Source organism: Musca domestica, unplaced genomic scaffold (genome assembly GCF_030504385.1).
Source record: "Musca domestica strain aabys unplaced genomic scaffold, Musca_domestica.polishedcontigs.V.1.1 69, whole genome shotgun sequence".
Taxonomy (NCBI): domain Eukaryota; kingdom Metazoa; phylum Arthropoda; class Insecta; order Diptera; family Muscidae; genus Musca; species Musca domestica.
In genome coordinates this window covers 530,516-545,410 of record NW_026712380.1, presented here as the reverse complement: position 1 = coordinate 545,410, position 14,895 = coordinate 530,516, and the positions used below count along the sequence as shown (strand labels likewise).

The window sequence follows — 14,895 nt, the reverse complement described above, 5'->3', positions numbered from 1 at the left end:
AGCTTTTGCAATCATGTCACGGAGCACTGCCCAGATATTACCACTAGCATTTTGACCAGGGACATTTGACCAATATTTACGGACTCCGTCGTGCTGTTAGTTGTTGTGGCCCATTTTACAGCTTAATATAATCCAATGGTCATCCAAAATGCTAGATTTCTTCCCGGGCCTTAAGTCGATTGGCTTCAGGCGTGTCGATTGGCTTTAATTGTGTGATCAGGAATTTTTTTCTTTTTTTTGTTTCATTTGAACCCCTAAATATTATGCGATCATCTGCAAAAGCAATAGGCTTCTATTCCGGCCCTAGCCCCACCTCCTCTCTAAATTTATTGATGATCGGGCCATAATTGCGACCAGAGTGATTACAAATTAACATGAACAGACGCACGGACGGACATACATAGCTAGATCGACTCAGCTCGGCGAGATTGGAAGTTCCATATATACTTCCTTATGTGGGAAACCAATATTTCGAGGTGTTTGGCCAATCAAACTTATAATACCCCCAACACATGGTGTTGTAGGGTATAAATACACACTATTTACATTAAAATCCGAATAATGGATACAGAACACATTTCATATAATTCACAGCATGACCAACTTGATTTTGACACCTAATTATTTAGGAAATTGTCCCTGACCAAGTTATAACCCACATTTGGGCAATAGTGTATTGATGAGAACATATGCGACAACAGGTGACAAAATAAATTATTTGAGAATAAAAAATATTTATTTACCATTTTTACTATACTACTTAAGCATAAAGCTATGTATATGAATAAAAAAAAAATATATTCATCCAAAAATGGCCTACAGCACGATCACCCACACACACACAACACAAATGCCTTTATCAATCACACGACTAATTAATCATTCATTCAAATATTCAATTAAAGATGACATTGAGGTAAATCATGCTAATCCCATTAACGTTTGTCAATCGATTCTCTTTAATTAAGGAATGCATTGTGTGCCGTTTTTTCTGTTTACAAACATTTTTTGAAGTTCAATACCATGCCCAAAATGCTTTTGCAAAGTACCCAAAACTGAAGTTCATAATCAACTAACATTTACGTGTACTCCATAATGCATTCGAAATTAATTCTAATACCATTAGACGTCACAACATGTGTTAATTGTTCATGACATTCAAGCTAATCAATTGAAGTTGTTTTTTTTTTTTTCTGGCTATGAATTTGTCACCTATTTTTGTATTCAAAACACAAAATTCCAAACGTAAACCTTACTGTCGCATATATACATTTTTAGACAAGTATGCGATTAATTGATAAATACTGTTTGCAATATTATTTTTTTAATGAAATGACAGAAATTGAATGCAAAATGCTGGCTAATATTGTGGGGGAATTCGTTCGATATTCTATAAATGATAAGAGTGTAAATCGCTTAAAGCCAAATTCAAGTTTTTTGACCTTGACTAGTTTTGCATTTTTTGTTATTTATGTTTTGTCATCGTCACAGACAGACACATTTTGATAAATATTCAAACACATAATTTGGAAAATTTGAATACTATAAATATGTTAATGTGCAAATATAAATATTATTGTTTCAGACACACCTATTTTGAACTAATTATATATGATAATATTTATTTTGGTAATCTCATAGTAATCTCAGGATATGTTGTGTAATTTTTAGAAAGATCAAATTGAATGATATTGAGAGATGGGAAACAGTAGTCTTAGCACGTATTCAGACTATAAATTTTTTTGATTGACAATTTTACCTTCAGATAACCTACACTTGGACACTAATCCGAAAATGTCCATAAATTTGGTTAAAATACATGACTTGATATGGAAAATTGTCAATGCATTTTTTTTTTTTTTTTTTTTTTTTTTTTTTGGTTTTCCATAAAGGTTAGAAAACGTGGATTTTTAAAGAATTTTTTGAGCCTCCTTATATGTAATTGGACATGAAACCTATGAAACCTATGTACGTCCATCTGTCCGTCTGTCCATGTTAATTTGTAATCACTCTAGAGGTCGCAGTTATATCCCGATTACAAAATTTAAAATGGAGGTGGGATTGTGGCCAGAATAGAATCCTTTTTACTTTGGAGATGATCGCATAATACTTAGGGGTTGAAAATGACCAAAAAGTGAAAAATTGACAGATTTTGCAGTTGGTCTATAGGTCGCAATTATATATTAATCAACCAAGAATATTTTTAGTCCCGGCGAAATCACAAATAGACAAACAGGTCAATCCTGACCGTTACGTAGATGTCGATAGTAAATATATCGGATATATATAGCGAATTATATACAATGTGTATATACGAAGGAAGGAGATGTTAGCTAGGATGCTTATATCTCAACAATGGCTGAACCGATTTTGACAAATTTTGTAAATTCAGAATGCCATCTTGGCATAAAAGTATAAAATCGCATAAAAAGATGCCAATAATATTGTTAATATTTTTTTTTTTTGTTTTTGTAGTATTTTCTGACATATTTTTTTATTCTTTCATATTTTTTATAGTATACATTTTGTAATATTTTTTCACCTTACAACACAGTTTGGGGTTATTATATACAGATTGCAATTATCGTCTGAGCCTCACGAACATTTTCTTAGGATAGGTTTGGCTCAGAAGGGCTAGGCATATTGTTTTCAAAGATGTTCGCAAACTATTTAGGGGTTGAAATGGGCCAACAACTAAAAAAGTGAGGGTACTCTTGCTTTTGTAGATGATTGAAAAATATTTGGGGGTTCAAATGAACCAAAAAAAAAAATTCTGATCACACCACCCTACAACACTACAATATGTTGGAAGCCACCTTAAGTCCAAATCCATTTTGGAAGATTTTGGTTTGAAAATAATGTGATAGAGCCCTGCTCTAACTCTAACCCCCATGCAAAATTTCGTGACGTTCGGACGATTATTGCGACATGTATGTAATACCCTCAACAAATAATGTTGCGGGGTGAAGAAAAACTTGAGAAAATGTGCAATTCAAAATCGTAAGTAAAAGTTTAAAAAATCGCATGCGATAAAAAATATGACAAAAATAGGAAAAAAATTAACCAAAAATGATAACTTTTTTATTGTCTTATTTTTATGCGATTTTCTTAAATTTTATCCTTTTCTGGCAAGAAACAATTCCGAATTAATGAGAATACTGAAAGTCGGTACCACAGTTCTTGACTTATAAGCGAATTAACAAAGATTTGATTCCGCCGCGATTAAAAATATTCGCGGGGTAGTAGTTATTGTTTTTTTACTCACTTAATGTTGTCCTTCTGCCCAGCCCAGCCCTCCCTCCACTCTACCTCCATGCAAAATTTCTCGTTAATTTGTCTACACTTGTGACCTGTTGAGCAACTGAAAAATCAAGAAAATTTTCGTTTTTTTTTTGTCTTTTCCAAAAGCAATAGCCTTACCCCACCTCCTTTTTTAATTTCGGGCCATAATTGCGATCTGTAGTGTGATTACAAATTAATATCCGATTTGGTCCAAAGTTGTTGTAATATTATTAGAACTTAGATCGATTTCGGAAATGCACAATATCGGTCCACTCCTTCTGGTACCTCTCCCACAAAAGATTACCATTTTCATAGACAATTATTTTCCTTATAGAACAAGAAATTATGATCTTATTTGTGCAAATATTGTAAATCCCAATATTTGCATTAGTTTTAGGTCAGGAGCGAAAATGGAAAATATCGGTCCTCTCCAACATTTACCTCCCCCACAAAGGGTCAACATTTTCAATAATTAATCCTCTTATAATTTGCAAAATATTTATCCGATTCTCTTTAAATTTTTTTAACCCAAGATCTGGTGTAAACATGATATGTGTTGGTCCACTCCTTCTGGTGCCTCCCCACAAAGGGTCAAAATTGTGGAAAATTATATCTCTTTAAATTTGCAAAATATATATCCGATTCTCTTCAAATTTCACACATCACAATATTTCTATCAACACATAATCTGGTGTGAAGAATATATCAGACCACTCCTTGTGGTACCTCCGCCACAACGTGCCAAAATGGATAACTATGTACCTCATAAAACGCGAAATGAACATTCGATTATTTTCAAACTTAGCAAATTTCAATATTTTTGCTAGCAAAAGATATGGTATGAAGATAGAATATATTGGTCTAATCCTTCTGGCACCTCCTTCACAAATGTACAACATTTTGAATAACCAAAACCCTTATAAATGCCTAGTAAGAACCCGATTTCCTTCAAATTTCACATATCCCAATATTTCTATTACCACAAGATCTGGTGTGAAGATGATAGATATTGGCCCACCCCTTTTGGAATCTCCCCCACAATGGGTCGCAGTTTTCAATATATATGTCTCTTATAATTTTCGAAACAAGTCAGCGATTCTTTTAAAACTTGTTAACCTGAGATGTGATGTGAATTCATCGGCTCACTCCTTCTGATACCTTCCCCACAAAACGGTTTAAATTTTGATTAATATTCGCATAAACTTGGTAATAAAGGTTAGATGCTCAACCTATTTTTTTCAGTGTTATATGAAGTGGAATGCTTCGGTTAACTATATTAGGTACCTCACACACATTTCTTATTTTCCCAAAAATTGCTACATTTCTTATGCAAAGGTGAGTGAAGTAGTAAATATATCTCAAATCTGGCATATTTATATGAGACTTAGGTCAAATACGAAATGGACCTTTGGAACCGCCCCTCATAAAGGGTCAATAGTTTGAATAGTCATAACCCAAGTCAAAATATTTTCTAATAAATGATCTGTGGCTGAGGGTATACATCAGCCGGCAAAACCGACGGATACTTTTTGGCTTGTCTTGTTTTCAAGTTTAAATTCAATTTTCCCTTCAATAGAACAGTTTTGACCTATAGTCCATGTAACGTACTTGGATATAATTTAAGTTTTCATCATAAAATTTGCTTATTGCAAACTTAACGCCGTTTCAATTTGTTTTAGTTCATTTGGACGGTTTAGTACGCCTATGTGCATCAGATCGCTAAAACTTTGTTGTAGAATTTAAAAGTCGAATTTTCGAGCTCAGTTGTTCCTTCTGCATAACAAGTTAGACCACAGGTACTAAAGTTCAAACAGCTGAATATTTACATTAAAAAATAGCGATTTTTTCGAACATTGCAAGAGGTATCGCAATAAATTAAACACTGATTTCATTTTTTTTCAAAAATCCAAAAAAAAAAAAATATATACAAAAACAAAAAAAAATAATTTTTCGAATGTCTCAGTTTTTTGATCGATGTGAAACCTTATATCCCTAAGGTGAGTGATACCACTACTCTGTCCCAGTCAGGTGGTGGAAAAGACATTGAAAGATTACAGTAAAGCATTTTGATCATACAATAACCCTACTTAAAGACGCACACAATATTAGTCTTACAAAGATCTCAGATTATAATATGTATGTCTGGAGGTACTTTTTCATACAGTTGATACAAAATTTCTTAGAATTTCGCCTAAACATTTGATTTCAATGCAATTATTAAAAAAAAAAAAAAAAAAACATTTACTTTTGATTATCATTAAAGCCTTACGAACAATGTAACAAAGACTATTAAAAGCCCATTCAAATTTTTCGACGAATAAGCTATTATTTTATTAAAAATTCAATTTTCATAGAAATACTTTTGCTTTTTTTCAAAACCTGTAACCATTCAATCAACCGTTGGTATTTTGCGACAAACTCTCACTCGTTGTATTTCTGTGTCACATTTGGTAAGATTTGATTGATACTTGTTTTGTGGCAGTTGATTGCCGTTGTTGTTGTTGTTGTTGCTGTCGCTATTATTGTTTGGGAGTTATGTTGCCAAGTTATGTTTCTGTCTGTTTTGTTCAACGGCTCCCAGCACCAAACCAAAAATAAGAGAATAATTATCTCAGTGTTCAATTAAGTCATGCTGGAGATAAAAGACCACAACTGCAAAGATAGTCAACAAATCTACTCGGCTGGCTGTTTTAACTGAAATGCCTTACATTGTTTTGAGGAAAAGATATTTCTTTTTTTTTTTTTTTTTGTTCAATTGTATTGCATTGTCAGAATGACATTTTTTTTTTTTTTGTAAACTCACTTACTTGCATTTTACTTCTTTTTGATGGAACGTGATGGAATGTGTTCGGAAAACAAACAAATAAAATTAATTTGTTGTCTTTTTTTTTTTCTTCTTTTCTTTGCAGCCGGTGAAATATCCCAAGTCGGTGGGTTTTATTATCAGCAATGAGTTCTGTGAACGTTTCAATTATTATGGCATGCGAAGTAAGTATCAAGTGTTGTTGTTGTTGTTTGTTATTAATTTCCGCGTTTGTTTCGGTAATGTAACTTCAAAATGTGGTTAGAATTTTAAAATTATTTGAAAATACGGAACAATTGAGAAATTCATTCTGAATTTTTTTTTAAATCTATTATGTTTGTCACTCAATTTGTAACTCATCGAAATGATCATTTGAGGAACAACAGAAGAATCAGCGTAAAATTTTAAAACGATTTAAAACTTTCCGTTTGTTCAAATCACTCTAACTTTCGAAGTGACCGTTCAGATAGCTAAAATTGTTGTTCATATTAATATTATATATGAAATTTTTCTGGGATTGAAAATGGTTTAAATCGGAAAATGGTATATAAAGGTACTTTCCGACACTCGGAATTCTGATGATTTGAGACAAATGTCCAATGAAATGTCAAAGCTCGCAATAGATAAACCACCTTTGGCAACAAATTATCTTAGTAGGTTTTAGTCAGTAGTTCGCATATAATCGTACCACCCACTTTATGGTGCTCGATCGAATATGCATTCCCGATAGTTTTATTATACCCTACAACACTATGTGTTGGGGGTATTATAAGTTTTATGATATATGGATCTTCCTAGCTCGCCGAGCTGAGTCGATCTAGCTATGTATGTCCGTCCGTCTGTCTGTCCGTTTGTCCGTCTGTCCATGTTAATTTGTAATCACTCTACAGGTCGCAATTATAGCCCGATCTTCACGAAATTTAAAATGTAGGTGGGGTTAATGTCAGAATAGAACCCTATTTCTTTTGGAGATGATCGCCAAATGTTTAGGGGTTAAAATGGACCAAATACTGAAAAAATGTCGGATTTTGCAGTAGCTATACAGGTCGCAATTATAGACCAATCGACACGGAATTTCGCATGTAGCTAGAGTTTAGGGCAGGGAAGAAGCCTACCAATTTGGGTGGTCATCGGATAATATTTAGCGGGTAAAATAGGCCATATCTTTTTTGTTGAAAAAATTCAAATTTTTTCATTAAACCGCGAATATTTTAAATCCCGGCGAAATCACAAAGCCATCACAAGGTTACTTCTGATCTTTACATTGATGTTAACATCCAACAAAACGGATATATAGAAAATATGTGTGATATATATGTCTATCAAAGAAGATGTGCTTGAAAGATCTATTTTATGTCGAGAACGGCTGAACTGATTTCGACAGTTCTCATTAATTCAGAATGGCCTCTTGGCAGAAAAGAAAAAACATCTAAAAAATCGCATAAAAATATCGATCTAAAGATGAAAATATTGATTTGCAAATTTCCTCATATTTTTTCAATTTTGTCATATTTTTGGCATATTTTCATTTTGAATTAAACATTTGGTAATATTTCTACAGCTAACAAAACTAAGTAGTTAGGATATCATATACAGATCGAATTTATGGCCCGATCCTTACGAAATTTTGCATGGGGATAAGATGAGGGTCAGAATAGAAGCCTACTCTTTTTGGGTTACCGGACATTGCAAAAGCCAAGCAGTTTTGGATGGCCATCCAAAAATATTCAATGTGCGAAATAGTTTGCCAACTTTTGTAGACAAAATACGAAAATGTCCATTCCAGTGACTTTTTGGAGAATTCACAAATACAGGAAAGACGCACTTCTGACTACTTCGTTAACGCTGATTTCGTTGAAGAATATAGTCAAATGTCTGTATCTCATATAGATGCGTTTCAGTCAAAAACCAATAATAAATGTTAATCATCTTTTCACTTCTGAGAGATTATAGGTCTCTGGGAAATATTGGTTCCAGATCTAGGAAGACCATTTACGTGCAACATCTACTAATAAATTGGAAATGAGCAAATTAGTTTAAGTTGCTATTATTCGAAAATTAGAGAACGAAACCTGATGGTTTTCTTTTATTATTTGTCACAATATCTTGTGGAATTCTTTCGAGTATCTCGCCTATATAAACTGTATCGTTTATTGTAGTGTTGTAGGGTATTCAACGGTGGGCCCCGCTCGACTGTAGCCTTTGCTTACTTGTTTTAATATTATTATATTATATTATTCGAATTTTCTTTACGTCATAGATTATTAAAAGTTAAGTTTTCTTATAAAACTTGACGAAAACTATAGTTTCTGAACCTTTTAGAAATAATTTTTAAGATTTCATTTGAAATTCGAGAATTTTGAGAAAACAAGTACAAAAGCACCTAAGCTTGGCTGGGCCGAACTTCTAATAGCCTCCACCATTTGGAAGGAACTTGCAAAACGTTAAGAAAATTTCGTCGAAAAATACCGTTTAAATGAGAACCGTTATATGGTGGCTATACGAAGATCTGCATAGACAATTTTTTGTCATAGGTTGCAGTACTCATTACGAAATAATGTCATTAAAATTATCAAAATGTCGAGGCTACACGTAGACGTGGACCTGCATACGAGATTTTCTGTTATAGACTGTAGTACCCATTACGAACTTCAACTACGAAATTTGAAACAATTCCCGTGAATAATGCCACTAAAATAATCAAAATAGCGAATATCGGAAGGTACCTTTATATTGTGGAAGGTACCTTCATATGGTGGCTATACTAATACCTTCATAGGTAATTTTCAGTCATAGACTGTAGTACCCATTACGAACTTCAATTACGAAATTTTAAACAGTTTCGGTGAATAGCGCCGCTAAAATAATTAAAATACCGAATATCGGGAGATACCATTACATGAGGGCAACATGCAAACGTGACCCGATATGACCCATTTACCTGCATACTGGGAAAATACACATGTGTGAAAATTTTAGCAGACGGAAATCGCTAAATCGACTTCGAATTTTATGCTGATCAAAAATATATAAACTTTATTGGGTCTGACATGAGTCCCTCCATAGTACAGGGTGAGATAAAAACATTTTTTTTTAGAATAAGTCTAGATTTGTTCGAAGTGGTCACCTTTGGCACGAATAATGGCCTTCAAACGGCCAATGAAACCGTCACATGCTGCCCGAATGTTGCTCTGCGGTATTTTGGAGTATTGCCAGCGAAGCGGTGCTTAAGGTGATCGACACTTTGGTATTTTTTAGTGCCCATCTTGCTTTCCAAAATACTCTAGCTACAATTGTCCAACGGACTGTACTGGAAATGAAGCGAGGAGCCTCATTTTGTTACCACTCTGGAGTGGCGCGTGCTGAGTGCAATGGTGCTGAGTCCTGTTGGAATGTCCGAAGTCTGCGGCCAAAATGTTTGCGTGCCCAAATCTTTCATACACCCTCCAGAATATTTTCGCAAATGCCACGGTCGATTAATACGAACCGAGAGCCACAATCAGCTGTTATGGCGGCCCCAATCATCACCATGGCCGGCGCTTGAGTTCTGTGGCCAATTCATAATCAGCATAAAATTCTAAGTCCGTCTGTCTGTCTGTCCGTTGAAATCACGATACAGCCCACATTATTTGACGTAGAGCGCCAAAATTTAGCAGAGCATATAACGGTACCTCCCGATATTCGGTATTTTGATGATTTATGCCACATTTTTTCACGGATTTGTCTGAAAATTTGTATATGTAGGTCATAACGGGTCCCTGTACGTGTGGCAAAACATTGCATGTATAGGTCCACGTTTTGGTATAGCCCCCATATAACGATACCTCCCAATATTCGGCATTTTAATGGTTGTTGTCACATCTCTTCTAATGTTTCCTTTACCCTAAGGTGGAGGGTATTAAAAGTTTGGCCCGAACGAACTTAATGTTTTTATACCCTCCACCATACTATGGAGGGTATATTAACTTTGTCATTCCGTTTGTAACTCGTCGAAATACTCATGTCAGACCCAACAAAGTATATATATTCTTGATCAGCGTAAAATTCTAAGTCGATTTAGCGATGTCCGTCTGTCTGTCTGTCTGTCCGTCTGTCTGTCTGTTGTAATCACGCTATCTTTCGAATGAATTGAGATAGATGGCTAAAATTTTGCACACATGTTTATTTTTCCAGTAGGCAGGTTAAGTTCGTAAATGGGCCATGTAGGTCCACGTTTTCATATAGCCCCCATATAACAATACCTCCCTATATTCGGTATTTTGATGATTTTAGGGACATTTTTCACCGGCATTGTTTCAAATTTGGTATTTGAAGTTCAAAATGGATACTACACCCTAAGACAGAAAATTGTCTGTGCAGGTCCACGTCTTCGTATAGCCCCCATATAACGGTACCTCCCTATATTCGGTATTTTGATGATTTTAGCGACATTATTCACCGGAATTGTTTGAAAATTGGTATTTGAAGTTCGTAATGAATACTACAGTCTGTGACAGAAAATTGTCTGTGCGGGTCCAGGTCTTCGTATAGGCCCCATATATCAGTACCTCCCCATATTCGGTATTTTGACGATTTTAGGTACAATACCCACCGAAATTGTTTGAAATGTGGTATTTGAAGTTCGTAATGGATGCTACAGCCTGTGACAGAAAATTGTCTATGCTGGTCCAGGTCTTTGCACAGCTCCATTTTGACGGCACCTCCTTATATACGATATTTTGATGATTTTAGCTGCATTATTCACCGTTTATTTCATATATTCTTGTTGATATTGGGCACCATACACTGAACGACTCGTTAATGTTGGGCTATCTTCGGGTCTTTCACTGTCTGCGCGATCGATAGTAATACTGCCGTCGAGCGAAATATTTTTCTTTCAAGTCAATTCAATAACCCGTAACTCAGATATTTTATTGTTATTTTTAATTATTTTTCTAATCCGACTTAAAAAATATCTCATTGTCTTTCCAGCCATCCTGGTTCTATATCTGACCAGTAAACTGCAATATGACGATGATACGTCGACGGTCTTGTTCCATGTCTTTACGATGTTAGTGTATTTGTGCCCCCTGGTGGGTGCCATCGTTGCTGACAGTTGGCTGGGCAAATTCAAGACCATTCTGAATTTGTCCATTGTTTATGCCATTGGTGGTGTCATCATGGCCTTGGGTGCCGTGCCGGTGCTGAAGCTGCCAGTTCAGTAAGTCAAACCCCTTTAGAATCCATATTTTATTTCTAATAAATAATTTTTTATAGGGCTGTAACCATATTGGGGCTCGTTCTCATTGCCATCGGTACGGGAGGCATCAAACCTTGCGTATCTGCATTTGGTGGTGATCAATTCCGCCTTCCAGAACAAGAAAAACAATTGGCCACATTCTTTTCCCTTTTCTATTTCGCCATTAATGCCGGTTCCATGATTTCAACTTCGGTTACACCCATCCTGCGTGAAGATGTCCATTGTTTCGGCGACAATGATTGTTTCTCATTGGCATTTGGTGTTCCTGCTGTTCTCATGTTGTTGTCGGTGGTAATTTTTGTGGCCGGCAAGAGGTTGTATGTGATGAAACCCCCAGCAGGAAACATGATTTTGGGTGTCTCACGTTGCATTAGCCAGGCCATCAGTGGCTGGAGAAGAGAGCGCAAAACAAAACCCAAGCCACATTGGTTGGACTATGCCGAACCAGCTGTGGGCTCCAAAATGGTTTCCGATGTAAAGACGTTGCTGAAGATTTTGGTATTGTTTTTGCCTTTCCCCGTTTTCTGGGCATTGTTCGATCAACAGGGTTCAAGGTGGACTTTCCAGGCCACCCGTATGGATGGTGAAATTTTTGGTTTCTTCATTAAACCCGATCAAATGCAGGTGGTTAATCCTCTGCTGATTTTGGCCTTTATTCCATTGTTCGATTATGTCTTGTATCCCCTGTTGTCCATGGTTGGCATACGCAGACCCTTGCAGAAATTGACACTTGGAGGTTTGTTGGCTGCTGGAGCTTTCTTGCTATCGGCATTTGTGGAACTGAAATTGGAGGCGGTGGCACCTGTTGTCCCCGGGCCCACAACATCACAGCTGCGAATTTACAATGGCATGCCTTGTGATTATAAATTCCTAACCGAATTTCCCATGAGTGATATGAAAAATGAAAGCCATGTACCGGCGTTGGGTTTGTGGATGGAGAGGGAAGTCCCATCGGCTATGCTTACCTCTTATCGCTTTGATGCCTCATCGGCGGATCCTGCATGTCCCGGAATATCGGGTATGATTAAAACGATGCCCGGCAAGGCCGTCAGTTATTTCATTGCCAACGATCGTATGCATGAATTCATGGATAGTCCTGAACAACCCAAATTGGGCAATCCTTTGGTCCGTGTCATGTTAAATATTCCTGCTGGTCAGGGTAACTTTACCATTGTCGATGCAGCCAACACTGTGACGGAGCTGGCTTCGTACAACACATCACAGTTGATAACTGTGGCGAGGGGAAAAGCTGTTCTAGCTTTAAATGATCAAGTGGTTATGAATCTAACTGCCCGAGCGGGAGGTGTATATGTCCTCATGGCCAATGGAAATTTCAAGGAGGGATTTGTAAGTAGACTTCGGGACTTTGGTATGAGAGATATTTTAAACATTTTTTCTCTTTTTTAGAATTATCAGCAACATGTTGTAACCGAACCCAACTCTGTCCACATGATGTGGCAGTTGCCCCAGATCATTGTCATCACCGCTGCGGAAATTATGTTCTCCATTACCGGTTTGGAATTCTCATTTACTCAAGCTCCCCAGAGTATGAAATCGGTATTGCAAGCCTGTTGGCTTTTGTCGGTGGCCATTGGTAATATGTTGGTAGTTGTTATAGCCGAGCTGAAATTCTTCGAATCACAGGTATGTACAGGGTATCGGACCCAACAAATATATATATATTCGTGATCAGCGTAAAATTGAGACAGAATGCAAACATTTTGCATAAATGTGTATTTTGCCATTAGGTTAAGTTCGTAAATGGGTTATGTGGGTCCTCGCTTTCATGTAGCCACCATATAACCATACCTCCCGATATTCCATATTTTAATGATTTTAGCAACATTATTCACCGGAATCGTTTCGAATTTCTTATTTAAAGTTCATAATGGGTAATACAGCTTATGACACAAAATACTTTTGCAGGTACACGTCTTTGTATAGCCACCATATATAACGATACCTCCCAATATTCGGTATTTTGATGATTTTAGCAACATTATTCACCGGAATTGTCTCAAGTTTCGTATTTGAAGTTCGTAATGGATACTTCAATCCATGACAGAAAATTTTCTATGCAGGTCCACGTTTTCGTATACCCCACATTAGCGGTACCTCCCTTTTTTGGCCTTTTGATGATATTAGCACATTACTCAACGGAATTGTTTTAAATTTCATATTTGAATGTCCAATGCCTAGCCTATGACAAAAAATTGCATAAGGAGGTCCTCATCTTCGTATAGCCCTCATATAACGGTTTTCATTTAAAATTTATTTTTTGACAGATTTTTTTCAAATTTTTCCAAATGGTGGAGGGTATTAATAGGCCCGGCCGAACTTTGGTGATTGTACCCTCAGCCATATGTCTATAGAGGGTATACATATTATTTGATACGGTTAAAACGTGCCTAGTCGAAATAACGGTCTCTTTGGACCAAATCCGTTTCAGAACATTTGGAGTCGATCTCGCAATGTCCGTCTGTCTGTCTGGCTGGTGCACACGATAACTCTCGAAAGGAGTATCCGATTTGGTCCAAACTTGGTACATCGTAATATTTTTGTCAAACTTAGAACGAGTTCGGAGATGGGCAATATCGGTCCACTCCTTCTGGCACCACCCTCACAAAAGGCCGAGATTTTCATTAAGAAAATATTTTCTGCACAGAAAGAGAAACGATAATCCGATTTGCTCCAACTTTGCAAATACTAATATTTGCGTCAGTTCTAGGTCAGAAGCAAAAATTTATAATATCGGTCCACTCCATCGAATACCTCCCCCACAAAGTGTCAAAATTTTGAATAATTAGAACGCTTATAAAATGAGATGAAAGAGTCTGATTGTCTTCAAATTTCACACATCTCAATACTTTCATTACCCCAGGTCTGTTGGTAAGTTGGAATATATCGGACCTTCTGGTAAAGATAGAAATTTTCAAAAAAAAAAAAAAAAAAAAAAAAAAAAAAAAAAAAAAAAACAATATTTTCTGCACATAAAGGGAAGCGATAATCCGATTTTGCTACAACTTTGCAAATCTTAATATTTACGTCAGTTGTAGGTCAGATACAAAAACGGTCAGGTGCGAAAATGGACAATATCGGTTCACTTGTTACGACACCAACAAAGTGTCAAAATGTTGAATAATTATATCTCTTATAAAATCTGATATAAGAGTCCGATTTTCTTTCACACGGTTTTTTCATTAACCCAAGTTCTGGTGTGAAGATGGGATATATGGGTCCACTCTTTCTGGTACCTCCCACACAAACGGTCAAAATTTTGAATATCCAAGAAGAATATAAAACACGAAATTAACATCCAATGCCATTCAAACTTGTCAAATCTTAATATTTCTATCAACACAAGGTCTGTTATAAAGATGTTAGAGATCGAATCATTCCTTCTGGTACCTCAGCCACAAAGAGTCAATGTTTTGAATAACCAAAAACATCATAAAATCCGAAATAAGCATCCGGTTCCCTCAAATTTCACAAATCTCATTTTGTCTACTAACACAAAATCTGCTGTGAAGGTGGAATACAGGGTGAGATAAAAAAAGCCGCAACAAAGTCC

At 36.1% G+C, this 14,895-nt stretch overlaps 1 protein-coding gene across 6 annotated transcripts in view; it reads left to right on the top strand.

Moving 5' to 3' along the window:
- LOC101899801 (peptide transporter family 1) overlaps positions 1–14,895 on the top strand; it is a 48,563-nt gene that overhangs the window by 31,275 nt on the left and 2,393 nt on the right. For all 6 annotated transcript variants that reach the window (XM_059129785.1, XM_059129787.1, XM_059129786.1 and 3 more), the window contains 4 exons: positions 6,192–6,270; positions 11,057–11,285; positions 11,342–12,671; positions 12,732–12,968. In XM_059129785.1, the coding sequence (XP_058985768.1) occupies positions 6,192–6,270; positions 11,057–11,285; positions 11,342–12,671; positions 12,732–12,968 (1,875 nt within the window). The remainder of the gene's footprint in view (positions 1–6,191; positions 6,271–11,056; positions 11,286–11,341; positions 12,672–12,731; positions 12,969–14,895) is intronic.